Source organism: Toxorhynchites rutilus, chromosome 2 (assembly GCF_029784135.1).
Source record: "Toxorhynchites rutilus septentrionalis strain SRP chromosome 2, ASM2978413v1, whole genome shotgun sequence".
NCBI lineage: Eukaryota > Metazoa > Arthropoda > Insecta > Diptera > Culicidae > Toxorhynchites > Toxorhynchites rutilus.
The window spans coordinates 30,131,381-30,153,309 of record NC_073745.1 but is presented as its reverse complement, the minus strand read 5'-3'; the positions used below and the strand labels follow the sequence as shown (position 1 = coordinate 30,153,309).

Below are 21,929 nucleotides of genomic sequence, written 5' to 3'. Positions count from 1 at the left end.
TAACTGGGGCTACAACATTGTCGAACCATGTTTATCTCTACCTATAAAGATAAAACAGTTTGATGTTTTATTTCATCGACAATTTTGGTCACCCTATTTTTGACCTTAAACCAAAAATGGTCATGAGGGTTTACACTGGTAGCCAAAGACTAAGGAGACTGTAGCTACAAAAAAGCTAAACGAACTCCAACGACTAGCATGCGTTGCAATTACTGGAGAAATGCGAAGTACACCCTCAAAGGGTGAACCAATATGTTCAGCTAGAGGCTAAAAAAAGCGCTTAAAAGATGGAAAAAAATACTAGACGGGGATAAAACTGGTCACTTGAGCATCCTGAATCTCTTACCCATTGGACCAGCCTCAGAGATGAACAATGATTGGATGGAACCTAGGACCAATTATGACATTCCATACAGAGTGATCGAACATTCTCGCTCAGTATGGGATGAAGATGGCCCCAACGTTCGTAATGGTACAATCATGTTCTACACTGATGGGTCGAAAATGGGAATCAGAACAGGTGCTGGAGTGTATGGTCCCAGAACAAAAATCTCTGTGGCTATGGGAAACTGGCCAACAGTCAAAAAAAAGTATAGACATGCTAACATCTGCATATTCTCTGACAGCCAAGCGGCACTTAAAGCTCTAAATGTCTTCAAGTGCTCTTCAAAAATTGTCTGGGAATGTATTTCCCTTTTACGGCAATTGAGTCAGATAAGTTCGGTACAATTGTACTGGATTCCTGGCCATTGTGGTATAGAGGGCAACGAGCGAGCAGATGAACTTGCCAGGAACGGCTTAAAACTCACCATTCACTGGTCCAGAACCATTCTGTGGACTCTCCGACCGTGTGTTGAAAAGCGTTGAGCTGAAAAAATGGGAAGACCGGGAAGTGACAGTCAATTGGATGGCTGCAAAACTTAAACAGGCGAAAAAATGTATTACGCCGAGTATTAAAATTACTCAACAGCTGCTAAACCTTAATAAGAAAGACTTAAGCACATTCACTGGTCTTGAAACAGGACACTGCCCGAGTAAATACCATCTTAAGAACATAGGTTTAGCACAAGATGATATTTGTCGCTTATGTAATGCCGAAAGCTAAACCTCGGAACATTTGCTCTGTTACTGCGGAGCTCTAACTAGACGCAGACTTCAACACCTTGATAAAGCTTTGGTCTGCGTCGCCGATCAGGATTATAAATTTTATCAAACAGATTATTCCTGATTGGCACCTATCACGCTATCGCTTTCAGTCTACTCCTTCATCAATAAGTATTAGATAAGCTTGAAGTGTAGTATAAAAAAGGGGTATACCCACAATAGTTCAAAATAATGGACGCAGTGGTTCACACCCAACAGGGGTAAAAAAATGTAACAACTTTGTCGGAGACAGTTTTTGTCTAAAAAATAAATATCTCCCACAAAGTTGTTCTTTAATAAAATTGCATTAGGGTCATCATGAAAAAAAAACCAGTTTTTTCTCTAACTTTTATATTTAAAATTCTACACCAAAATTGTCTTCGTACCACTTTTAGAGCCAACATTTTTCGATGCAGAATTTGTCAATCTGAAATATAAAAGAAAAAAAGACATTTTTTTCATGGTGACCCTAACGCAACTTAGAAAAAATCGCTATATCGGTTATGTCAAGAGATAGAAAAAAAACTTTGTTCTACAAAGATATTTCAAATAACTGGGACTACAACATTGTCGAACTATGTTTACCTTTATCTATAAAGATAAGGAAGTAAGATTTTTTATTTCATCGAAAGTTCTGGTCACCCTATTTTCGACAACACGAAAATGAGCGCTCTATCATATTTAACAACTTTGTCGAAGACAGATTTTGTCTAGAGAATAATTGTCGAGCTTTAAATGCATCTCCTGGACCATTGTGCAATGGCGTATCCGAGATACAGGGAAAGGGAGTTGGTTAATTTTTTTTTTTATATCTGTATTATAGTGACTTTCAACTCATTTGGCTGGTTCGTCACTTCTACTTCCATTTTTGGAAGAATGTCGGGAGTGAGAATTGAACTCGTGACCTTTAGCGTGAGAGGCATGGATGTTACCACTACGCCAGATCGCCTCCACAGTTGGTTAATCCCTAGTGCGGATCGACACCAGGACATTACAATGTAACTCACATTGACAAATCGTCACTCAAGAAATAACCTGCCGTATTCCAAATTGCACCTTATTCACGCTGGCTCCATATATTGCTGGTCTGTTTTCTCACTTAATGAAGAAAATATCTATTCTCCTTCATGTAAGCTTCTTATTACGATCATTCGTCTCGTTCTTCACACTGAATCATAGCTTCCAATCGTGACTTTCAGAGCGAATCGCTACATTCATTCGGGCAATTCAAAAATTCGTTATCATATTCGAAAAGTACTAACTGAAGCAAATGAAAACGATGAGGTGGAAGGGTTTCGGGCTTCCGAAAGTATACAGCCCTGCGCTGACAACCGTTTGACATAGCTGCCAACCAAAGCATCATATCGTTAGTTGAATGTCTGCCATTTTACAAAACGGATCGTTTTAGTATCGCACAACGTGTTAATTTTGATATATTATACTATAAAAATGATGAAAAACCGGCAAATATTTTTCGAACATTACGGACGGATTTTGGTCGTCATGGACGGCCTACAGAACACACAATCGCTAATGTAGTGCGTAAATTCGAACAAACTGGATCCGTAGCGGACATTGTGAAACCTGTGCATCATCGTAATGTGCGTTCGGTCGAAAATATTGCTGCTGTTGCTGCCAGTGTGGAGGATGACCCGAATGTTCCGATTCCACGGCGTGCTCAGTAATTGGGCTTGTCAAACACATCATTGTGGCGAATTTTGCATTTTGACTTGCACCTACATCCATATAAAGTCCAACTGGTACAAAAATTAGAGCGTGGTGACCATGGAATGCGTCGACCATACGTCGATTGGGTGAACGAACAACAGCAGCAAAATGCTGAATTTTCGCATCAAATTTTTTTCAGCGATGAGGCACATTTCGAGCTCGGTGGCGATGTGAATACCCAAAATTTCCGTATATGGGGCTCAGAAAATCCACACGTGATTGTTGAGAGGCCATTGCATCCGCCAAAAGTCACTGTTTGGTGCGCATTATGGTCTGGTGGAGTCATCGGGCCGTATTTCTTTGAAAATGAGGACGGCGAGACGGTAACTGTGAATGGTGAGCGCTATGGCCGCATGTTAACCGATTTTTTTTGCCACAAATTGAAGATATGGATACGGATGACATGTGGTTTCAGCAGGACGGCGCCACGTGCCACACAACACGACCGAACATGGCCATATTGCGAACGAAATTTGAGGGACGCATAATTTCGCGCTTTGGACATTTGCATCAGCCAATTGGCCGTCCAGATTATGCGATTTGAACCCGCTAGACTTTTTTTGTGGGGTTATGCGAAAGACCTTGTCTATGCCAACTCTCCGCAAACTCTTGAACATTTGAAAGACAACATTCGTAGGGGTTGTGACTAAAGTCAGTATGAAGTTGATGAAACATTTAATTAAAAGTTGCGAGGGTGTTTTCGCATGCGAAATACACATTTTGACGATGATGAGGCAACATCCATGCCCATTCAAGTAGTTTCAACCGTCAAAGAAAGCTTCTGCTTCCCAAATAGAAAGAAGACGACAGCAGAAATGAAAGGAACAGAAGAATCGATGTTTCAATATGCGTAGTAAATTCACTGACTTTAGTTTGGAACGATAAACTAAAATGAATCAATCTAAAATGGCTCTAGCTGGGATGAAAAACAAGTAATAAAATCATTGTGATTTCTTGCTTTCGAAAATGACAAACCCCTAATGACTTCCCCTAATGATCGTCCGCAATGCTCAACTGCTATTTCGAAAACAGAAACTCATCAGACAAACTCATCTAAACCTATGTGAGCTCTAAGCTACACCTAAAGTAGGAACAAGTATAACTAGGACTCCAGACTAAACCGTGGGGCGTTAGGCTACCTTGTAACAGAAAACAAAATCACCACACGTACACTTTCCCTTTCATGGCTAAACTAGCGAGTGGATGTCCTCCTAAAACAGTTGGGATTGGACATTGAAGACATAACGCGATTCAGAAAACTTAGCTTTTATACAAGAATCAATAACAAGATAAGAATGTGAAATGAAGCGCAATGAACACTTTCCTTGTGGTAATAAACAACAACCGCAACAAAAAGAACGCCAAATCAAGAAAAAAAAGAAAGTGGTAACTAAGCAAAAAAGTAAGTAAACGACAAGCTTGTAGTACTGTTGTTCGCTTTGGTTTGTTCGCTTGCTTGCTTGCTGCGTTGTACTGAGGCTACTTACTTTTACTTTGGGTAGTTTAAGTAGTTTTGGATTATTGGATCTATAGTGGATGAAAAAGTTGCCGTTTTTTTGGTTACAACTCAAAATCGATCTCAAAACAATGTCACACATTTACGTCTACGAAGAGGGGTGGGGGACAAAGGGAACAAAATCACATTCACGGTACGACAAATAAAAGTTTTTTTACACAGCACTCAAAAAAAAAAGTGTGATGGTATTAGTTATGTTGATAATAACTATTATGGCTTTGTTCGCTTCGGCTTAGCCGATATTTTTCGCTCCAACGTACGCACTAAAATAAATTAAATAGTTTGAAAATAGAAACAGTTGGTGTGTGTTCTCAAAACTACAAAAAGTATGGAACAAAAAATCGAAGGAAAAACAAAATTACATTGTCAATTGAAAAGGTAACACGCACACATACGAATCGTTTAAAAACACAAAACCGGGGTTTTGGGAGACACAAAAAAAAAAGAAAAATATAAAATCAGTTTGTTGGCATTGGTATGCGCGCTGTGAGTGTTCCGTTCAAACGATATCGTTTGAAAACACTATCACAGTAACGGGTCGGACTTCGTAAATGATTATTGTGTAGTGAAGTGAAATAGAATGTCACCGCTCTTCCTCCACGTCTCACCTACCTGCATGTTATACGGATGCAGCTCGCAGGATGCGTGATGTCAAACGCAATCTTCCAGGGACATCAGCAGTGGGTTCACGTACTCGAAGCCCTCGAATTCGCTCTGGTCGATCTTGTCGATGACGCGGCTGTGGAAATGTGGGAAAATAAAAACATATTAGTTTCGGCTCAGTGCTCAGTCAGGAAAACGTGAAGCAGATCCCCTCTCTCTTTGAAAAGCTGCGGGAGAAAAAAAAGGTCATCACCCGGGAGACGACAGGTCCACGGCTTCTCTCTACTTACTCATCATCCGGCGTCAGGTGAACCGGTTCGTCGGTGAACTCCGGCGGGAAATTGGCCAAATCACGGTCCGAGTCAAGTCTCGGTCTAAATGGAGGCGTTATTTGCTTTTGCTCTAGCTAAATGTCATAAATGGAGGAGGCAAAAAACATTTGCAATCATAAAAAAAACAAAAAAAAAGTAAAATGAAAGAGAATATGAGAAAAAAAAACGTCAAAAACACTCAGGCAAAAAAAGATGAAAATTTAACCATCCGATCGAAGGAAGAATTGGAAAAAAATACATAGGTTACCGAGAGTGAACTCCATTGAAATATGCTAAAACTTTTCGAAGTAAGTCAAGACCAGCGGAGAGAAAAATATATAAAGCATGAATTTGAATGCGGATAAAATTGGTTATTTTTCAGCGAAAGTCCCACAGGGCTAATATTTACACCAGAGTCGTGTGGCGCAAACAAGCAAAGGTGAAATGTGCGAACCGAATCAGAGCAACATCAACGAAAAAAAAAACAGACGAGCGAATGCACAGAGAAAGCTGTTTGGTGCAACAACAAAAAAAACTGCAAGCAAAAAACCCGGGAAAAAGAAATGCGTTGTCGATTCGGTGTTATCAATGGTTAGAGGATTTTTTTTCACGTTCGCTGCCTCTGGTGCTACTGCAAGCTAAATGCATCCATGCGTTCATGTAGAATGGGAGAATTTATCGCTGGAACGAGAGATTTTTCGATCCGTGTCTAAATTTGATTGCATGCGGTCGTAGGTAGTGGTCAGCTCGGGGATTAGGGAGGTTTTTCATCGCAATAAAGTAACACGTTTGGGAGGTGAAAGAGTTGCACTTACCTCTGGTGATGGGTTGATGTGGAATTAGCATTGACGTTTATTGTTTTTCTTCAATCGAACAATTTAAGTTTTAATATTATTCCTTTTCAATCATGGCTTTATATATTTTTTTTAAATATCTCGATGACGACATTTTTTACTTTTATGATTTTTTTCATGTTATGCAAAAAGTCGCAATGTTCCAAAAATCATGTCTTTTTGAGTTTTGACGCCTCAAAAACCATAAAATGGAATTAATGAAATTTTTGGTCTAAAAATAGACATTTGACATGTAATTGAATACATTTTCCTAGAAAAGTCAAGTATTTTACCTGTTTTTTGTGAAATGCTCACAATTTACCAAAGGGCTTCAAATGTGACAAATTTTGAAAAAATGGATATATTCGGCAAAATTGTCAAAAAAAAAATAACTAAAAACAACAAAAAATAACAAAAAATAAATAAAATAACCCAATATATCTAAAAACCAAAAAAAAAATACTTTTCTGAATTTTTGACATGTTATGTAAAAAGGCTCAGAATTCCACAGTCATCTGAAAAGCTAGAATCTCTTCGGCCTCGACACCTTAAATACCACGAAGATTGAAATAAGAAACATTCCGCGTATAAGTAGACATTTGAGTATTTTTCTTACAAACCTCATTGAAATACCGTTCACTTGTTGGTAAGTGATTGCAAATCGGTCCTGTGTCCTGTGCGTGTTTTTTCCAATGTTCTCGCATATTTGTTGTCTGAATAAATGCGGTGTTTAGTATAGATAATACAATTTAAGTTTCATAGTTTCATTCTTTATTTGATTCATGTTTTCTTCCATTTCCGTTAGAGAGCCTTTGTAGTATTCCCGAAATTTTATCAGTTCGCGAAATCCAACCAAAGCTTTAAGGGCGTTTTGCCGTTTTTTATTGTTAATTCATGTGACATATTTAAGTGTATTCTACAATTCGAAAAAAATATTGCCCTGATTTAGCTCAAACATCAGATATTTCTTTGAAATTTGAACGCGTTTTTAAGTTTGCTTCAGGATGCATCACATCCGTATTAGAGTAGGTAGGCCGTTTCGTTAATACGCCAATTTTTGGTAAAATAGCTCTTAAACCGCTGCTATTTGAGGGGCTTAGAATGAAAGGGGTGTAAGTGATTTGATCGGTTTCTCTACATCGACCCTCTCTTTTGATCATAACTTAGCTGCAAACTTATTCCCAGCTGTATTTGACAATGCGGAAGATAAGTCAGAACCTCATCTATCGGATTCTATAGCAAACTCACATTGGAACGGTTTTGCAGTTGAGTTACTAACTGAAGAAAAAGTTGATGAAGAGAAATCGATCAGGTCACTTACACCCCTTGCATTCTAAGCCCCTCATTTATGATTCTCAAGTTTAATTTTAAAGATTCAACTCTCTTCATAAGTGTTTTCTTCCAAGCCATTTCCAATTATCAATTATCATTATCATTCTAAACCTCTTTTTTTCGAGTTCTCTCTCTTTTTCACTCTCTTTCTATTTCTCTCTCTCTCTCTTTCTATTTCTCTCTCTCTTTCTCTCTTTTTCTCATTTTTTCTTTTTCTCTCTTTATCTATTTCTTTCTTTTTTCTTTCTCTCTCTCTCTTTCTCTCTCTTTCTCTCTCTTTCTCTCTCTTTCTCTCTCTTTCTCTCTCTCTATTTCTTTCTTTTACTTTCTCTCTTTTTCTCTCTGTCTTTCTTTCTCTCGCTTTCTCTCTCTCTTTCTCTCTCTCTTTTTCTCTCTCTCTCTTCTCTTTCTTTCTTTTTTCTCTTCCTTTCTATGTTGACATCTTACATCTTCCCAACATCCGCAACAATTCATTCCGCTGCTTTGAAGTGTGTATTTTGGATTGCGGGTTTCATTTTATGGATTTCAGATTTCGAATTGAGAATTTTGAATCGTGGATTTTAAAATACGGATTTTGTATTGTGTATTGTGTAATAATGGGTTGGGTTTGAGATTGTTTTCAAATTTTTAATTGTTAATCTTTAAATGTTGAACTTTTGAATCTCGGATTGCAGTTTCGAACTGCGAAAGAAATGATGTAGAATTTTTGATTCAGCATTCGGACTTTTTGTTCCAAAAAAAATTGTTGCGTATCACGTATTACAATTGCGATTCTCTATAGCGGAATTGAGTGGATTATCGCGGATATTGAATTATTGAACGTTATATTCCGCATTGTCATTTGTCATTCGGGATGAAAAGTTCAATAATTACAAATCCTTCATTTTTTCCTTTCACATTACGAGGATTCGAGGATTCTGTATGGGGACTTTAAAATATGGATTTTGGATTGTTTATGTTGAATCACAAACCAAAATCTATATTTGAAAATCCACAATCCAAAATTCTCTATCATAAAATCCACAACGAAAATTCAAATCTGAATCCTCCCTTCCGCAATACGGAATCCTCGATTCAAAATCCATACTGCATCAATCCACCTTCGAAAACACCCAATCAAAAATCAATTCCGCATTTCGAAATCCAAAATTCAAAAAAAATCTAAATAAGAATTCAAACATTTTCATGTAAAATTTTTTGAATTTCAAATTTTTGATTGTGAGTTTTGGATTACGGATTATGGATTCCGGAATTGGAATTCGGATTTCAAAAGGCGAAATTTGAGGCGCAGATTTTATATTGTGGAAGTAAGGGAAAATTTAGTATTTGGATTTAAGGTTTGAAATTAATTTAAATTTTATAATTTTCCACTGAAAATATTATATATATAATTTTTTTTTTCGCAGTTTTTAAAATTTTCTATTATGGATTCTAATGACGGATTTTGGATTCTGGAATTGAATCACGGATTTTCAATCGTGAATTTTGAAAAGCGGTTTAAGAAGTGCGGATTTAGTATTTCGGAATTGAACTAAAACTGGATCCAAAATTTATTCTTTTCGAATAATTACGTTGAATTGCAAAATTTAGATTGCGGAGTTTGAATCTTACAGATTTTGTATTGTGGAAGGGAGGGATGATTTGAGATATGAGATTTAATAATTCTCCATTCCAAATTAAATCTTCAATTTTGAACATTGGATTGTTATTTTTTTTTTGTGGATTTCATATTCCGAAATTGAATTACGGATTTTGTATTGTGGTTTCTTCCTGAAATTCAGGGTTTGGAATTTTCGAGTTCTTCGTTCCGAATTTTGAAATTTTCAATTTTAGGTTTTGGATCATGTATTTTGGATTCCAGAATTGAATAGCTGATTGCGTTTCACGTTATTGAATTTCAAAAGTTTGTTTATCAAATATTTAAATCTTTTTTTTTTTATTAGGGATTCTGGATTTTAGATTTTGGATTACTTATCCTAAATCCTTGCTTGCTTCAGTAATACAAAATTTGTATTTCAAAACCGAGTTGAATTGCGGAAGAAAAGAATGATTCAGGATTTCATGTTTTATACCAAAGTTTGAAATTTATATTTTTGGATTTTTTATTTTGGATTCCGTATTACTGAATTGAGTTGTTGAAAAATTAACATCTTTCTCTCTCTCTCTCTCTCTCTCTCTTTCTCTCTCTGTTTTCCTCGAAATTGTGCTATTTTTCTCAAGTTATCAATTTTTATCAACTTTTTTTCATTTTAGGAAGCATTTCTTGTTTGATGTTATTTCAGCCTCTCTCTCTCTCTCTCTCTCTCTCTCTCTCTCTGAAATCTCTCTCTCTTCAAACCAAAGTGAAACAAAACAGATAAATAAATAGAAATTCTCTATCCGTTTTTTTTCTCTTCCACTTTCACTCTTTTTTATGCATTTCTCCCTTATTTTGGCTCACTCTATTTATTTCAACGTTTTCAATGTTTCTATGACTTGATTGCTCTCAAGTTTTTTCTGTGACCTTTTTTAAAGTTTATCCCCCCCCCCTCTCTCTCTGATTTTTCTCGCTCCTTTGGAATATTTATCTGGATCTTTTTGTTTTATTTTCTCTTTCACTTTTTCAGAGGATCTATATTCCGGTTTCCCTGCGTGTCGGTTACACAGTGCCACTTTCCTTTTATCGTTCTCTGTCGATTTAACTTGTTTCTCGCTTTCTTTTTCAGTTTTTCATTCATTTGTTCTGGATCCCACTTTCTTTTTGCACTTATTCTATATCTTTCTCGCTCGCATCATGTTTTTTTTTCTCAACTCGTCTGAATTGTTAATGAAAACAGTTTCCGATAATTCGTTCGTATTCTTCCTTGTAGCTTTCTTTTTTATCTCTCTCTCTCTCTCCCCCCCTTTTAAGATTTTTTTTTTCTCGAAGTTTCTCTCAAGCCCTCTTTCTCAAGCTTTCTTTCTCAAGTTCTCTCTTAACCCCTCTTTCTCAAGCTCTCTCTCAAGATTTCTCTCTCAAGCATTCTCTTTAAAGCTTTCTCATTTCTTAGTTCTCTCTGAAGCTCTCTTCCTTACTCTCCCTTTTTGGTCGTATTCTAAAAAAGATCGAAGAGAAAACTTGACCGAGAGAGAATACACTCTCTTTTCAAAGCTTCCTTCCTCACTCATTATCTAAACTTTCGTTTAGATCTCTCATTGTCTTTGTTTCGTTTCTTTCTATTCGTGATCGTTCTATTCGTCTTATCTTTCCTTAGAATCTCTGAGTCTAGGTGTTGCTCATGCTCTCATGTTTTCTCTGTGAAGATTTCTTTGTTCTTTTCGTTGTAGCTATTTTTATATCTCGTTCTGATAATGTAAAATTTTATATCTTTCTCTCTGTGTCGAATTCATTTTATAACGTCCCTACTTTTCTCTGTTTCACTTTGTTAGTTCCTGTTTCATGTTCTGTGATTTTTCCTGATTTCCTGTTCCACTTTTTCCTTTTCACTTAATCTTTCCCGTTCGCTTCATATTTTGTCTCAATCATAGTTGCTTTTGAAAATTGTTTTTCATTTCTCTGCCCTATTCTCAATGCTCAACGGAAACAACGGAAACATGGAAACATATTACTGTCTCTCAAATTTTCCTTCTAACAAGGTTTTTGTTTTTGTTAAACCGTTCTCTTTTTTTCCGAATTTTTCACATTCTCTTGATTGTTTCTGCAAAGCCATCCATCGATTTCTCAATATTCCTAGTATATACTTTTCCTTTTTTTGCAGCTATTCCTTTTACGGAAAATATACATCTTCATCTCTCTTTAGCTGAAATATTATCTTTCTTCATTTGTCATTTCGATTTTTTTTTCTCTGTGTTTCGAATTCATTTTATGACATTCTCTTTCTAGCTTAACTTCGATTTTTATGCATATATTTTTTTGTTTTTTGATTATAAAAAAAATATTTTTTTTTATTTATCCCCTTAAAGTCAGAAAACACCTTTCTCACATGAAAAAAGTCCGCCTGTGAGATTTTTGTTGTTCTCAGTTTGAGAAATTTAAAACAATTTTTCATGTTCATGTTTGTTTATTATGTTTCATGTTACAATTCCAATGTTTCATTAATTTTTTCTCAATTCCTTATTTATTAATATTGAGTTCTTTTTGATTCTGTAAAATCTATTACCACTTTTAACCTGTTTCAACTTGAAACTAACCTTTCGTTTATAGAAATATACACATCATGTATCGGAAACGGCCATTTTAGGAAAATTCTGTGCGAATAATTGTTTATCTTGATCTGAATTACTTTTTGTAGTGTTCTGGTAAAAATACGTACAATTAGGTTAGAATTGAAATTTATATAACAAACAGAAACATCGTTAACAAAGAAAAATGTTCAGTATAAACACCATAATGATGGTACAATTCGAGAAAACGATATAACGATCAATCAAAACGGAGCGAGATTCAATTGAATTCGATATAATTCGCATATAACAGCAACAGCAAAACACTCAACCGAAGCATCATCAATACTTTAGGAAACATTTGCTACAATATTTATCATCATTCTCAGCAAAAGTGCTTGATGTGGGTGGGCCTTCAAGCACTAGAAAGCACTCCGTCTTCACACCGACACAAAACAATGTTCCGACAAATTCTTCTCCGATTTCGATTCGAAACTCCACACACCTCGATAGGCAGCAATTGGTAATAAATTCAGTTCTGAGTTTATCCCCCACCCCACCTTCTTGTTTCTTAAATATCTTTCTGTTATCTTATCGGCATTATGATCATCATCATTATTATTATTATTATCATCGTCATACAGACTCTTCTGTAGACAACACGAAGCATCGCACTCGAAGAACAAATATGAGACCGATATTTATAATCTCATACTTGTTCTGAAGTTATGCTGCACAGATAACGAACCCGAGAGCAGCTCCAATTGAGCAAACAAACAAAGAAGCTTGAATTAATCCGATTGCACCTGCCGTTGTCTCCGAAGCGTGGCTGAGGAAGAGACCGGAAGCAGAGACCGGGTGTAAGACAGCCACACCGCATCCTCCCTCTAGTTTTGAAAAACTGCAAAGCCTGCAAACACATCTCCTAATACCTACAATGAACGAACGAACGGTCGGTTTTTTCATCCCTCCCGTAAGGACTCCCTTTTCGCAAAGGTTTATATTGGGCTTATCGTTTATTTTTGTGCAGAATGCAAGCATCTTACCATTCCCCCCATTCATAAACAATAACAGGTGAGATATGGGGGGAGGCACATTTTCCACTTGATAAACGATGCACTTCGAGACAGAGAAAAAGAGTGGGGATTCCGTCCTCCCAGGAAGAGTCCGAGTTCACCGAGTGTGGATCGACTGTTTTCGAAAGTTGAAAGGGCAAAGCAACAGTAGCCTTTGTAGGGGGCCAGATTCAATCTCCCTGCTGGAGTGGTAGACTGGATTTTCGTTATAATGATAACTCTCCTGTGGTTGCTGGCAGGGCCCATCTATGGACACGGGAAGATGCAACGAATGCAGTGGTGGGGAAGAGCAGAAAGGATTTCAAGAGCTCTGGATGGAATTTTTGCTCTAATTTGATTCTTGACAATTGGATGAAGAAGCTATCATGATGCTAAATGTGAGATGGCAATGACTCACGTAAATTGAGATGGGTAATTGTTTGAAGGTATTTGGAGGATTATCATTTCAAATATCGAGCAACAACGAACAAAGGTAGGTTTCTCAGTTTTATTTTGCCAACTGTTATGGACCATCATTTTCTTCAATATTTATTCTCTCAACGTTTAGCATCATGAAAATGTTTCGTTTACCTTTTTCAATTTGTCCTACCATATGTTCATTCTTATTTTGCTTATTTTGTTCTTATTTCAAGTCTTTTTGTTTTACGGTTTGATCATCTACAAATACAGGGTGGGCCATTTAAAGTGGAAGGATTTGTTTTTGCAATAGCAAAGTAAAGAAGTGGAATTTTAAATTTTTTTTTTAAATTCATTTATTTTGGTCCAAGGAGATTTGTTCTAACTACTTTTTGATTATGATATCTCGTAAATGACCGCCTCTTGCCTTGACCGCAAAATGTGCCCTTTTTTCGGCATTTTCCATCACTTTGCCCAATGTTTCGGCCGATATGGCAGCAATTTCTTGTCGGATATTGTCTTTCAGCGCAGCCAGGGTCCTTGGTTTGCCAGTGTATACCTTGGATTTTAAATATCCCCATAACAAAAAGTCAGGAGGTGTCAAATCAGGTGATCTCGGTGGCCAGTCATAATCGCCGTTTTTCGATATTAATCTTCCGGGGAACATTTCGCGCAATAATTTGGTCGTGGCAGCCGCTGTATGGCATGTAGCGCCGTCCTGTTGGAACCAGTAATTGTCCAATTCATTTTCACGAACAAATGGCAATAAAAAATCGGCATAACTCTTGCGAACGATGGCGACCTGATGTCGATGGAGTCTCTGCAACACTGGCCCGAACGGCATCAATATTCTCGTCGAAACGTCTTGGTCGTTGTCTGGACAGATGACTGGCATTACCAACACTACCAGACGATATAAATTTGGCATATAATCGAGTGTTGTCTCCAGGCGATGTTTTAACTTTATTTTTATTTTTCCACGCACGTTTAGTTAACACAATTGAGAAGTTATTTTGAATGTACAGCTGAACAATTTCAGCGCGTTGTTTAGGTGTGTATTGTTCCATGGTTAAAATTGTACTGAAATGACGCTTCCAACGCGGTATGACATTTGTTAATCTGACATCTCTGTTAAAAGTTATGGGGTTGCCAGATGCTTCCACTTTAAATGGCCCACCCTGTATAACCAAATACAAACATGAAAGATTGTTTAAAACCCACAGATGTTTACCGGTTTTATCAGACGAAGAACAAATAAAATCTCACAGACAGCTTCTAATATATCTAGTTCAACTGAAGTTTCATTCCAACAACCAAAATAATACAGTTATACATCGATATAAGGTAACTTTATTTTTTTTTCTCGTTACGTTATATCGAAGCAAAGAAAAGTTGATTGCTGCGAAGCTGTTCATGATTACTCAAAAATGCGCAAAAACCAATTTTCTATCACCCAGCAGTATTAATAAACCATTTTTTCTATGCCCATTTGAGATAATGTTTGTAGACAAACATGATCAGTTTTAAGTAGAGGAAAAAGTTTGAAAATATTGAGGTTAAATTTATGTCAATTAGTGATGAAAAGGATAGCAGATAGTAGGATATCCTACGCTTGAGGCGGATAGTCGGATATCCGGCAGCCGAATATTCGGATTTTCAGTTGCGAATACGAAACTGGAAGACACTGCATGTGTGCATGAAGCTAATAAAGGATTACATTTTAGATGAAATAAACACATTTTTACATAAAAACATTGAACTATGAATAAATTTTTCATTTCGAATGGATATCCTTTAATTGAGTGTCAAGTTTTCTGCAAGGAATCTTCAAGGGTTTTTTTCTGATAAGGTTTCAACTACTTAGGAGAAGATCAGAACTTAATTGCAACCTTTTTAGTCCCGAGATGAAGTCAGACTATTGAGGAGTTCTTGAAACGTAAACAGTCTTGCTGGCAACGTTATTGGAGTATATAAAATATCTTGCGACTCTTCTGTGAGTAATAGCTCATCGTCGTCTTCAAGACCTGTAAATGAAACAAAAAAGACGAAACTGAATCAAACCTTATGCACGAAACTCACGAAACACCTTTCGGGACTATTTCAACGAAGTGGTAAATAAAAATAATAGTTAGCATCGTGTTCAGGAAAAAAAATCCGTTGCTAGCGAAATCGACGAAATGTGAAAACATTTGAGGGGCTCAAAATGAAAGGGATGTAAGTGACATCATCGATTTCTCGACATCGACTCTCTCTTTTGGTCGTAACTTAGCTGCAAACACATTCCCAGCTGTATTTGACATTGTGGAAGATAGGTCGGAGCCTCATCTATCGGATTCTATAGCAAACATAAATTGGAACGTTTCTGCAGTTGAATTATTAACTAAAGAAAAAGTTGAGTAAAAGTTGGTGAAGAGAAATCGATCAAGTCCCTTAAACCCTTTTCGTTCTGAGCCCCTCATTTAGAATCGATCGCAATCACGCTCCTTACATTGGATGACCATCAAATCGAAGCAGTCCATCGAGGGCAAGTATTGCTAGAGGTCCTTGCAGTAGTATTACAGCGAAAACTGTTCTTTGAAGTTGACATGGTATACGAAGCGAAGCGTAACTGGTTGTCATCATCAACGTCTGAAAATGTATTATTCATTCATCATAATTAAGTACTTTCCATAAATTAATGTTATGAGTAATAATTAATTGATTTTTTTAAAAAATCTGGCATTCCAGTAATCAAACCTTATTTATAGTTTTTAGATTATTTAAAAAATTTAAATAGTCTACATAATATAAACCGTTCAAAAAACTTCGTCGAAACAGCAAACCGTAAAATAGTTAAATAAACAATTCTTTGGTTCACGGATAACCATTTAAGAGCGTCCAGCATCAAAGATGAGGAAATGAATCTGTTACGTTTGAAAAAAAAAAGATCAATGCTACGCCATTTCACGGTACTCATTTGTTTGAAAACTCACTAGAAACATTTATTCGAAATAATTTTTACTCCAAAAACGATTTCTGTGAAAAGTTACGTTCATTCGCTATCCAACTCTTGACGAGTAAAGTTCAGTGTCGTTATTGTGCGTTGTCACTTTTACTATTGTGCGATTGGTATAGTGTACGAGTGAAGGTCATTGCTGTCCGCTTTCGAATTGACCTTTTGTGAAGTGGAACAAAGGAAGCAGCGCTCTTGCAGCTTGCAGCCCTTGGCGGCTGTTGAACATCGGCATAACGGGATCGCCATCGTGTGGCTGTCGTTAACGGGAATTAACATCACGTGACCGTGTGAGCTATTCTTGCGCTATTGTGTTGATCCATAGCGCGTAGCCTCTGTCTCTCCCTGGTTAGGGCAGTAGAGCGCAGTATCGGAACAACTTTTATTTTAAGGTACACATATTTAATATTAATATTATTATTCAACTCATTTGTTCATTGTTTAATATTATTATCATAATTTATTTTTGTTTTGTTATTTTTTTTTTCGAGAATATTGTTAAAATCAATAATATATTAGAAATAAGACAGAAATTTTTGTAAAATGGAGGATAGTGGAGGATCTCCAGAGATGGAGATCTCCGATAATGAATCTCATACAAGATCTGGGAAAAAACATAAACGAGTCCCTCAAAAAGAAGATAATTCTTCTGGGGACGAATCTGCTCATCCTTCCAAGCCCCCCTCTAAGAAAATAGCAAGCCTCCCTTCTGAACCGACTGTTACTTCCACTCCCCCTCTCCCATCATCGATTTCGCTTCCCCCTTCTGATGTTTCCGATCCAACCCAATCCTCGTCCTCGTCTTCTCCCTCTGTTGTTTCCGCTCCACGTGTCAGAGTTTATCCAGAAGATGCACCTGGAACTGGCCCGTGGGTTGTTTTCCTCCGGCCAAAACCAAAAGGAAAAAGCCTTATCGTGATTCAGATCATGAAAGATCTGGCCAGATACACTTCTGTATCTGAAATTCGCAGGGTTAGACCGAACAAATTGCGGGTTGTCGTGAATGAACGGAAACACGCAAACGAGATTGTTGCTGACCAACACTTCACTCTCGAATATAGAACATTTATACCCTCCCATAACGTAGAAATTGAGGGGGTGATAACTGAAACGGGTCTGACGAGCGAACAAATAAAAAAAGAAGGAAAAGGCAAGTTCAAGAAGCTTCCTTCAATGGAAGTAAAGATCTTGGACTGTCGCCAATTCGGGAAACTCTCCCATGATGGGGACCAAACTAAATTTACGCCGTCAGACTCGTTTCGAGTCACCTTTGCTGGTGCCGCCCTCCCTGACTACGTTATGGTGGACAAATTGAGACTACCTGTGCGACTCTTCGTGCCAAAGCCCATGACTTGCAACAAATGCAAGTCAGTTGGTCACACTTCAGATTATTGTGCCAACAAGGAGCGCTGTGCCACTTGCGGAGAGCAACATGAGGGGAAATCCTGCAGTGCGACTGAGCATAAGTGTCCATATTGCGGAGGATCCCCACACGCGCTCTCAGCTTGTGAAACTTACAAGAGTCGCTGGGAGAAACAGAAGCGCTCTTTAAAGGAACGCTCGAAGCGCACTTTTGCGGAAATTTTAAAGGGCGCTTCTCCACTGGCCCAACAACAACAACAACCAATCTCAACACACAATAGCTTTTCCACGTTGCCAGTTGATGAAATGGAAGCGGACACAGCTAGCGAGGACACACCGTTTATTTTCAAAGGGAATCCCCGGCGCAAAAATGTGACCACTCCCAAAATTCAAGAACAAGCCCCCCGGTGATACCCCCTGTTAGCTTGCCTAAAAAATCGAGTGCAGCGGACAAGCAAAATCAGGTTCCTCCTGGCTTCCGTGGGAATAGTTCACCTTCGAACGACCCAGCACTCGAGGGGACATCAAAAACCCCAACTGTCCCTGTTTTTCCGTCCAGCTCAACTTCCCAATCGGGATTTATAAAGTTGACTGACCTTGTGGATCAAATCTTCACGTGTTTTAATGTTTCCGATTCCATCAGAACCATTGTCATCTCAATGCTTCCAGTACTAAAGACAATTTTGCAACAATTGATGCAAACATGGCCCCTCCTTGCAATGATCATCTCTCTTGATGTCTAATTCAAATAGAGAGGTCGGAGATATCACTGTTTTACAGTGGAATTGTCGTAGTCTTATCCCTAAATTGGATACATTCAAATTTTTAATTCATAAGTTCAATTGTGATGTTTTTGCTCTGTCCGAAACTTGGCTTTCTTCGCGAGATGATCTCTCTTTCCACGATTTTAATATTATACGCTTGGACCGTGATGATAGATACGGAGGGGTGCTATTGGGTATCAATAAGTGCCACTCATTTTTTTCGAATTGACCTTCCACCTATTGGAGGGATCGAAGCTGTTGCTTGTCATGCAACCATCAGAGGCAAAGACCTCTGTATTGTCAGCTTGTATTTGCCTCCGAGAACTACAGTTAGCCGCAACCAACTTATTGACATGTGCTCACTCCTTCCTGAGCCACGATTGATCTTGGGAGACTTCAACTCTCATGGAACTGCCTGGGGGGAACAGTACGACGACAATCGTTCATTGTTGATATATGACCTTTATAACAACTTCAATATGACCGTTTTGAACACTGGGGAAACAACACGTGTGCCTAAACCTCCTGCTAAACCAAGTGCTCTTGACCTCTCGCTTTGCTCGAATACACTATCGTTAGATTGCAAGTGGAATGTACTCCAGGACCCCAACGGCAGTGACCACTTGCCAATCAAAATTTCCATCACCATTGGGTCGAATTCTTCTGAATCTATAAACATGGCATATGACCTCACAAGACACATTGACTGGAAAAAATATTCGGACGCGATTGCTCTAGCCATCAATTCCAGAGATGGTTTACCTCCATTGGAGGAGTATAACTTCCTTTCTCGTTTGATCTATGACAGCGCGGTTCGCGCTCAAACGAAACCCATCCCAGGCTCCACTATTCGTCGAAGGCCTCCCAATCTATGGTGGGATAGCATATGTTCCAAGCTTTATGTAGAAAAATCGAATGCATTTAAAGCTTTTCGGAAACGTGGAACCCCTGAAAATTTTCAGACGTATTTGGACCTTGAAAATCAATTGAAAAACTTGATCAAAGGGAAAAAACGTGCTTATTGGCGAAATTTCGTGGGAGGTTTATCACGAGAAACGTCAATGACAAAATTATGGAAAGTGGCTCGAAACATGAGAAATCGCTCTTCATCGAATGAAAGCGAAGAATATTCACATCGATGGATTTTTAATTTTGCACGGAAGGTTTGTCCTGATTCCGCTCCTGTGCAAAAAATTGTTCGAGATATTTCACAAGATAGGTGCGATCTTGATTCCGAGTTTTCGATGGTAGAATTCTCTCTTGCTCTGCTTTCATGTAACAATTCTGCTCCGGGATCGGATAGAATTAAGTTCAACTTGCTGAAAAACCTCCCTGATGTGGCGAAACATCGCTTGTTGAATTTATTCAATCGGTTTCTGGAGAATAATATTGTTCCAGATGATTGGAGACAAGTGCGAATTATAGCTATTCAAAAACCCGGAAAACCCGCGTCCGACTTCAATTCGTACCGCCCAATAGCAATGCTGTCTTGTATACGGAAATTGTTGGAGAAAATGATCTTGTTTCGCCTTGATCGATGGGTTGAAACGAATGGCCTACTCTCAGATACACAATATGGGTTCCGCAGGGGCAAGGGGACGAATGATTGTCTTGCGTTGCTTTCTTCAGAAATTCAAATGGCTTACGCCGAAAAAAAAACAAATGGCTTCAGTATTCTTGGACATAAAGGGGGCCTTTGATTCTGTTTCAATAGAGGTTTTGTCAGACAAATTACACTCTCGGGGTCTGCCGCCTCTATTGAATAATATGTTATATAACTTGCTTTGTGAGAAACATTTGAACTTTTCTCACGGAGATTCGGCAGTAAGTCGGTTCTCTTACATGGGCCTCCCCCAGGGCTCATGTTTAAGCCCCCTTTTGTACAACTTCTATGTAAGCGACATCGACAATTGCCTTACACAAAATTGCAGCCTAAGACAACTTGCAGATGATGGAGTGGTGTCTGTCGTAGGATCAAACGAATCCGACCTGCAAGATACTTTGAACAATTTTTCAACCTGGGCCATTGGGCTAGGGATCGAATTCTCCACGGAGAAAACAGAGATGGTGGTTTTTTCTAGGAAGCATAGACCAGCAAAACCAAAGCTTCAACTTTTGGGTAAACCGATCACTCATGCTATGTCATTCAAGTATCTTGGGGTCTGGTTCGACTCCAAATGTGCTTGGGGGGCCCATATTAGGTATCTGAGTAAAAAATGCCAACAAAGAATAAACATTCTCCGTACAATTACCGGCACCTGGTGGGGAGCCCACCCAGAAGATCTTATAATGTTGTATCGAACAACTATTCTCTCAGTGATGGAGTATGGCAGTTTCTGTTTTCAATCAGCTGCCAAAACACACCTCATTAAACTCGAGCGAATTCAGTATCTTTGTCTCCGTATCGCGTTGGGATGTATGCCCTCAACGCATACCATGAGTCTCGAGGTTTTGGCAGGCCTACTCCCACTAAAAGATCGCTTCAATTTATTATCTCTTCGGTTCTTCATCCGGTGTAAGGTTATGAACCCATTGGTGATCGGAAATTTTGAGCAGCTGATCGAGCTAAATTTTCACTCCGGATTCATGAGTTCATATCATGAATTCATCTCCATGCAGGTTGATCCTTCTTCGTATATTCCCAACCGTGTTTGTTTTCCTGACTACATCAATTCCTCTGTGCATTTTGATCTGTCCATGAAGCAAGATATCCATGTATATTCAGATTACCAACGATCGAGGATCGCTCCAACGATCTTCGATGAAAAGTATGGGGGTATCAATTGTGATAATATGTACTTTACTGATGGGTCCACTATAAACGAGTCCACAGGATTTGGAGTGTTCAACGAATTTTTTAGCACCTCACACAGTCTTCAGAATCCTTGCTCAGTGTATATTGCTGAATTGGCAGCAATTCATTGGGCGCTGGACAGCGTCGCCTCACGACCTGTTGAACACTATTACATTGTAACGGATAGTCTTAGCTCTGTCGAAGCTATCCGTTCAGTGAGGCCGGAAAAGCACTCGCCGTACTTCCTTGAGAGAATACGAGAAATTTTGAGTGCTTTATCCAGACGCTGTTATGTCATTACCTTTATCTGGGTCCCTTCACATTGCTCCATTCCGGGTAATGAGAGGGCTGACTCATTAGCAAAGGTAGGTGCAATTGAAGGCGATATTTATCAGCGTCAAATCGCCTTCAATGAATTTTATTCTTTAGTCCGCAAAAATACCATCGCTAACTGGCAACGCAAGTGGAATGAAGATGAATTGGGCCGGTGGTTTCACTCGATTATCCCTAAGGTTAGCCTCAAACCGTGGTTCAAAAGTCTGGACTTGAGTCGGGACTTTATTCGCACCTTCTCCCGACTCATGTCCAATCACTGTTCGTTAGATGCACTACTCTTTCGTTTCAATCTTGCCAGCAGCAATCTCTGCGTTTGTGGCCAAGGTTATCACGACATCGAGCACATTGTTTGGTCGTGCGAGGTGTATCTGGTCGCCAGATCGAATTTAGAAAACTCCCTTCGGGCCCGAGGAAGACAGCCCAATGTGCCGGTGAGAGATGTGTTGGCTCGGTTAGACCTTGATTACATGTCCCATATATATGTTTTCCTTAAAGCTATAGATCTTCGTGTGTGATTGTCCCTACATCCTTATACCCTCCTTTCCTTCCTTTGCGGGTAATTCGTCCCCTTGCTATAAATAGTAGAATAAGTTGAAATGT

General features: G+C 38.5%; 1 protein-coding gene across 6 annotated transcripts in view; it reads right to left on the bottom strand.

Annotated features, from left to right (window-relative positions):
* LOC129767624 (atypical protein kinase C) overlaps positions 1 to 21,929 on the bottom strand; it is a 440,627-nt gene that overhangs the window by 37,967 nt on the left and 380,731 nt on the right. The window contains exons 12-14 of one of the 6 annotated variants that reach the window (XR_008741549.1): positions 5,281 to 5,396; positions 5,000 to 5,126; positions 810 to 868 (exon numbers count right to left, since the gene is read on the bottom strand). Coding sequence is in view for 3 of the 6 variants with exons in the window: in XM_055768694.1 (XP_055624669.1) it covers positions 5,039 to 5,126; positions 5,281 to 5,396 (204 nt within the window). In the remaining 3 variants the exon portion in view is untranslated. Of the gene's footprint in view, positions 1 to 809; positions 869 to 4,358; positions 4,399 to 4,442; positions 4,705 to 4,999; positions 5,127 to 5,280; positions 5,397 to 21,929 lie in introns of those variants that run through there. The other 5 variants (XR_008741547.1, XR_008741548.1, XM_055768694.1 and 2 more) reach the window with 5 other exon arrangements.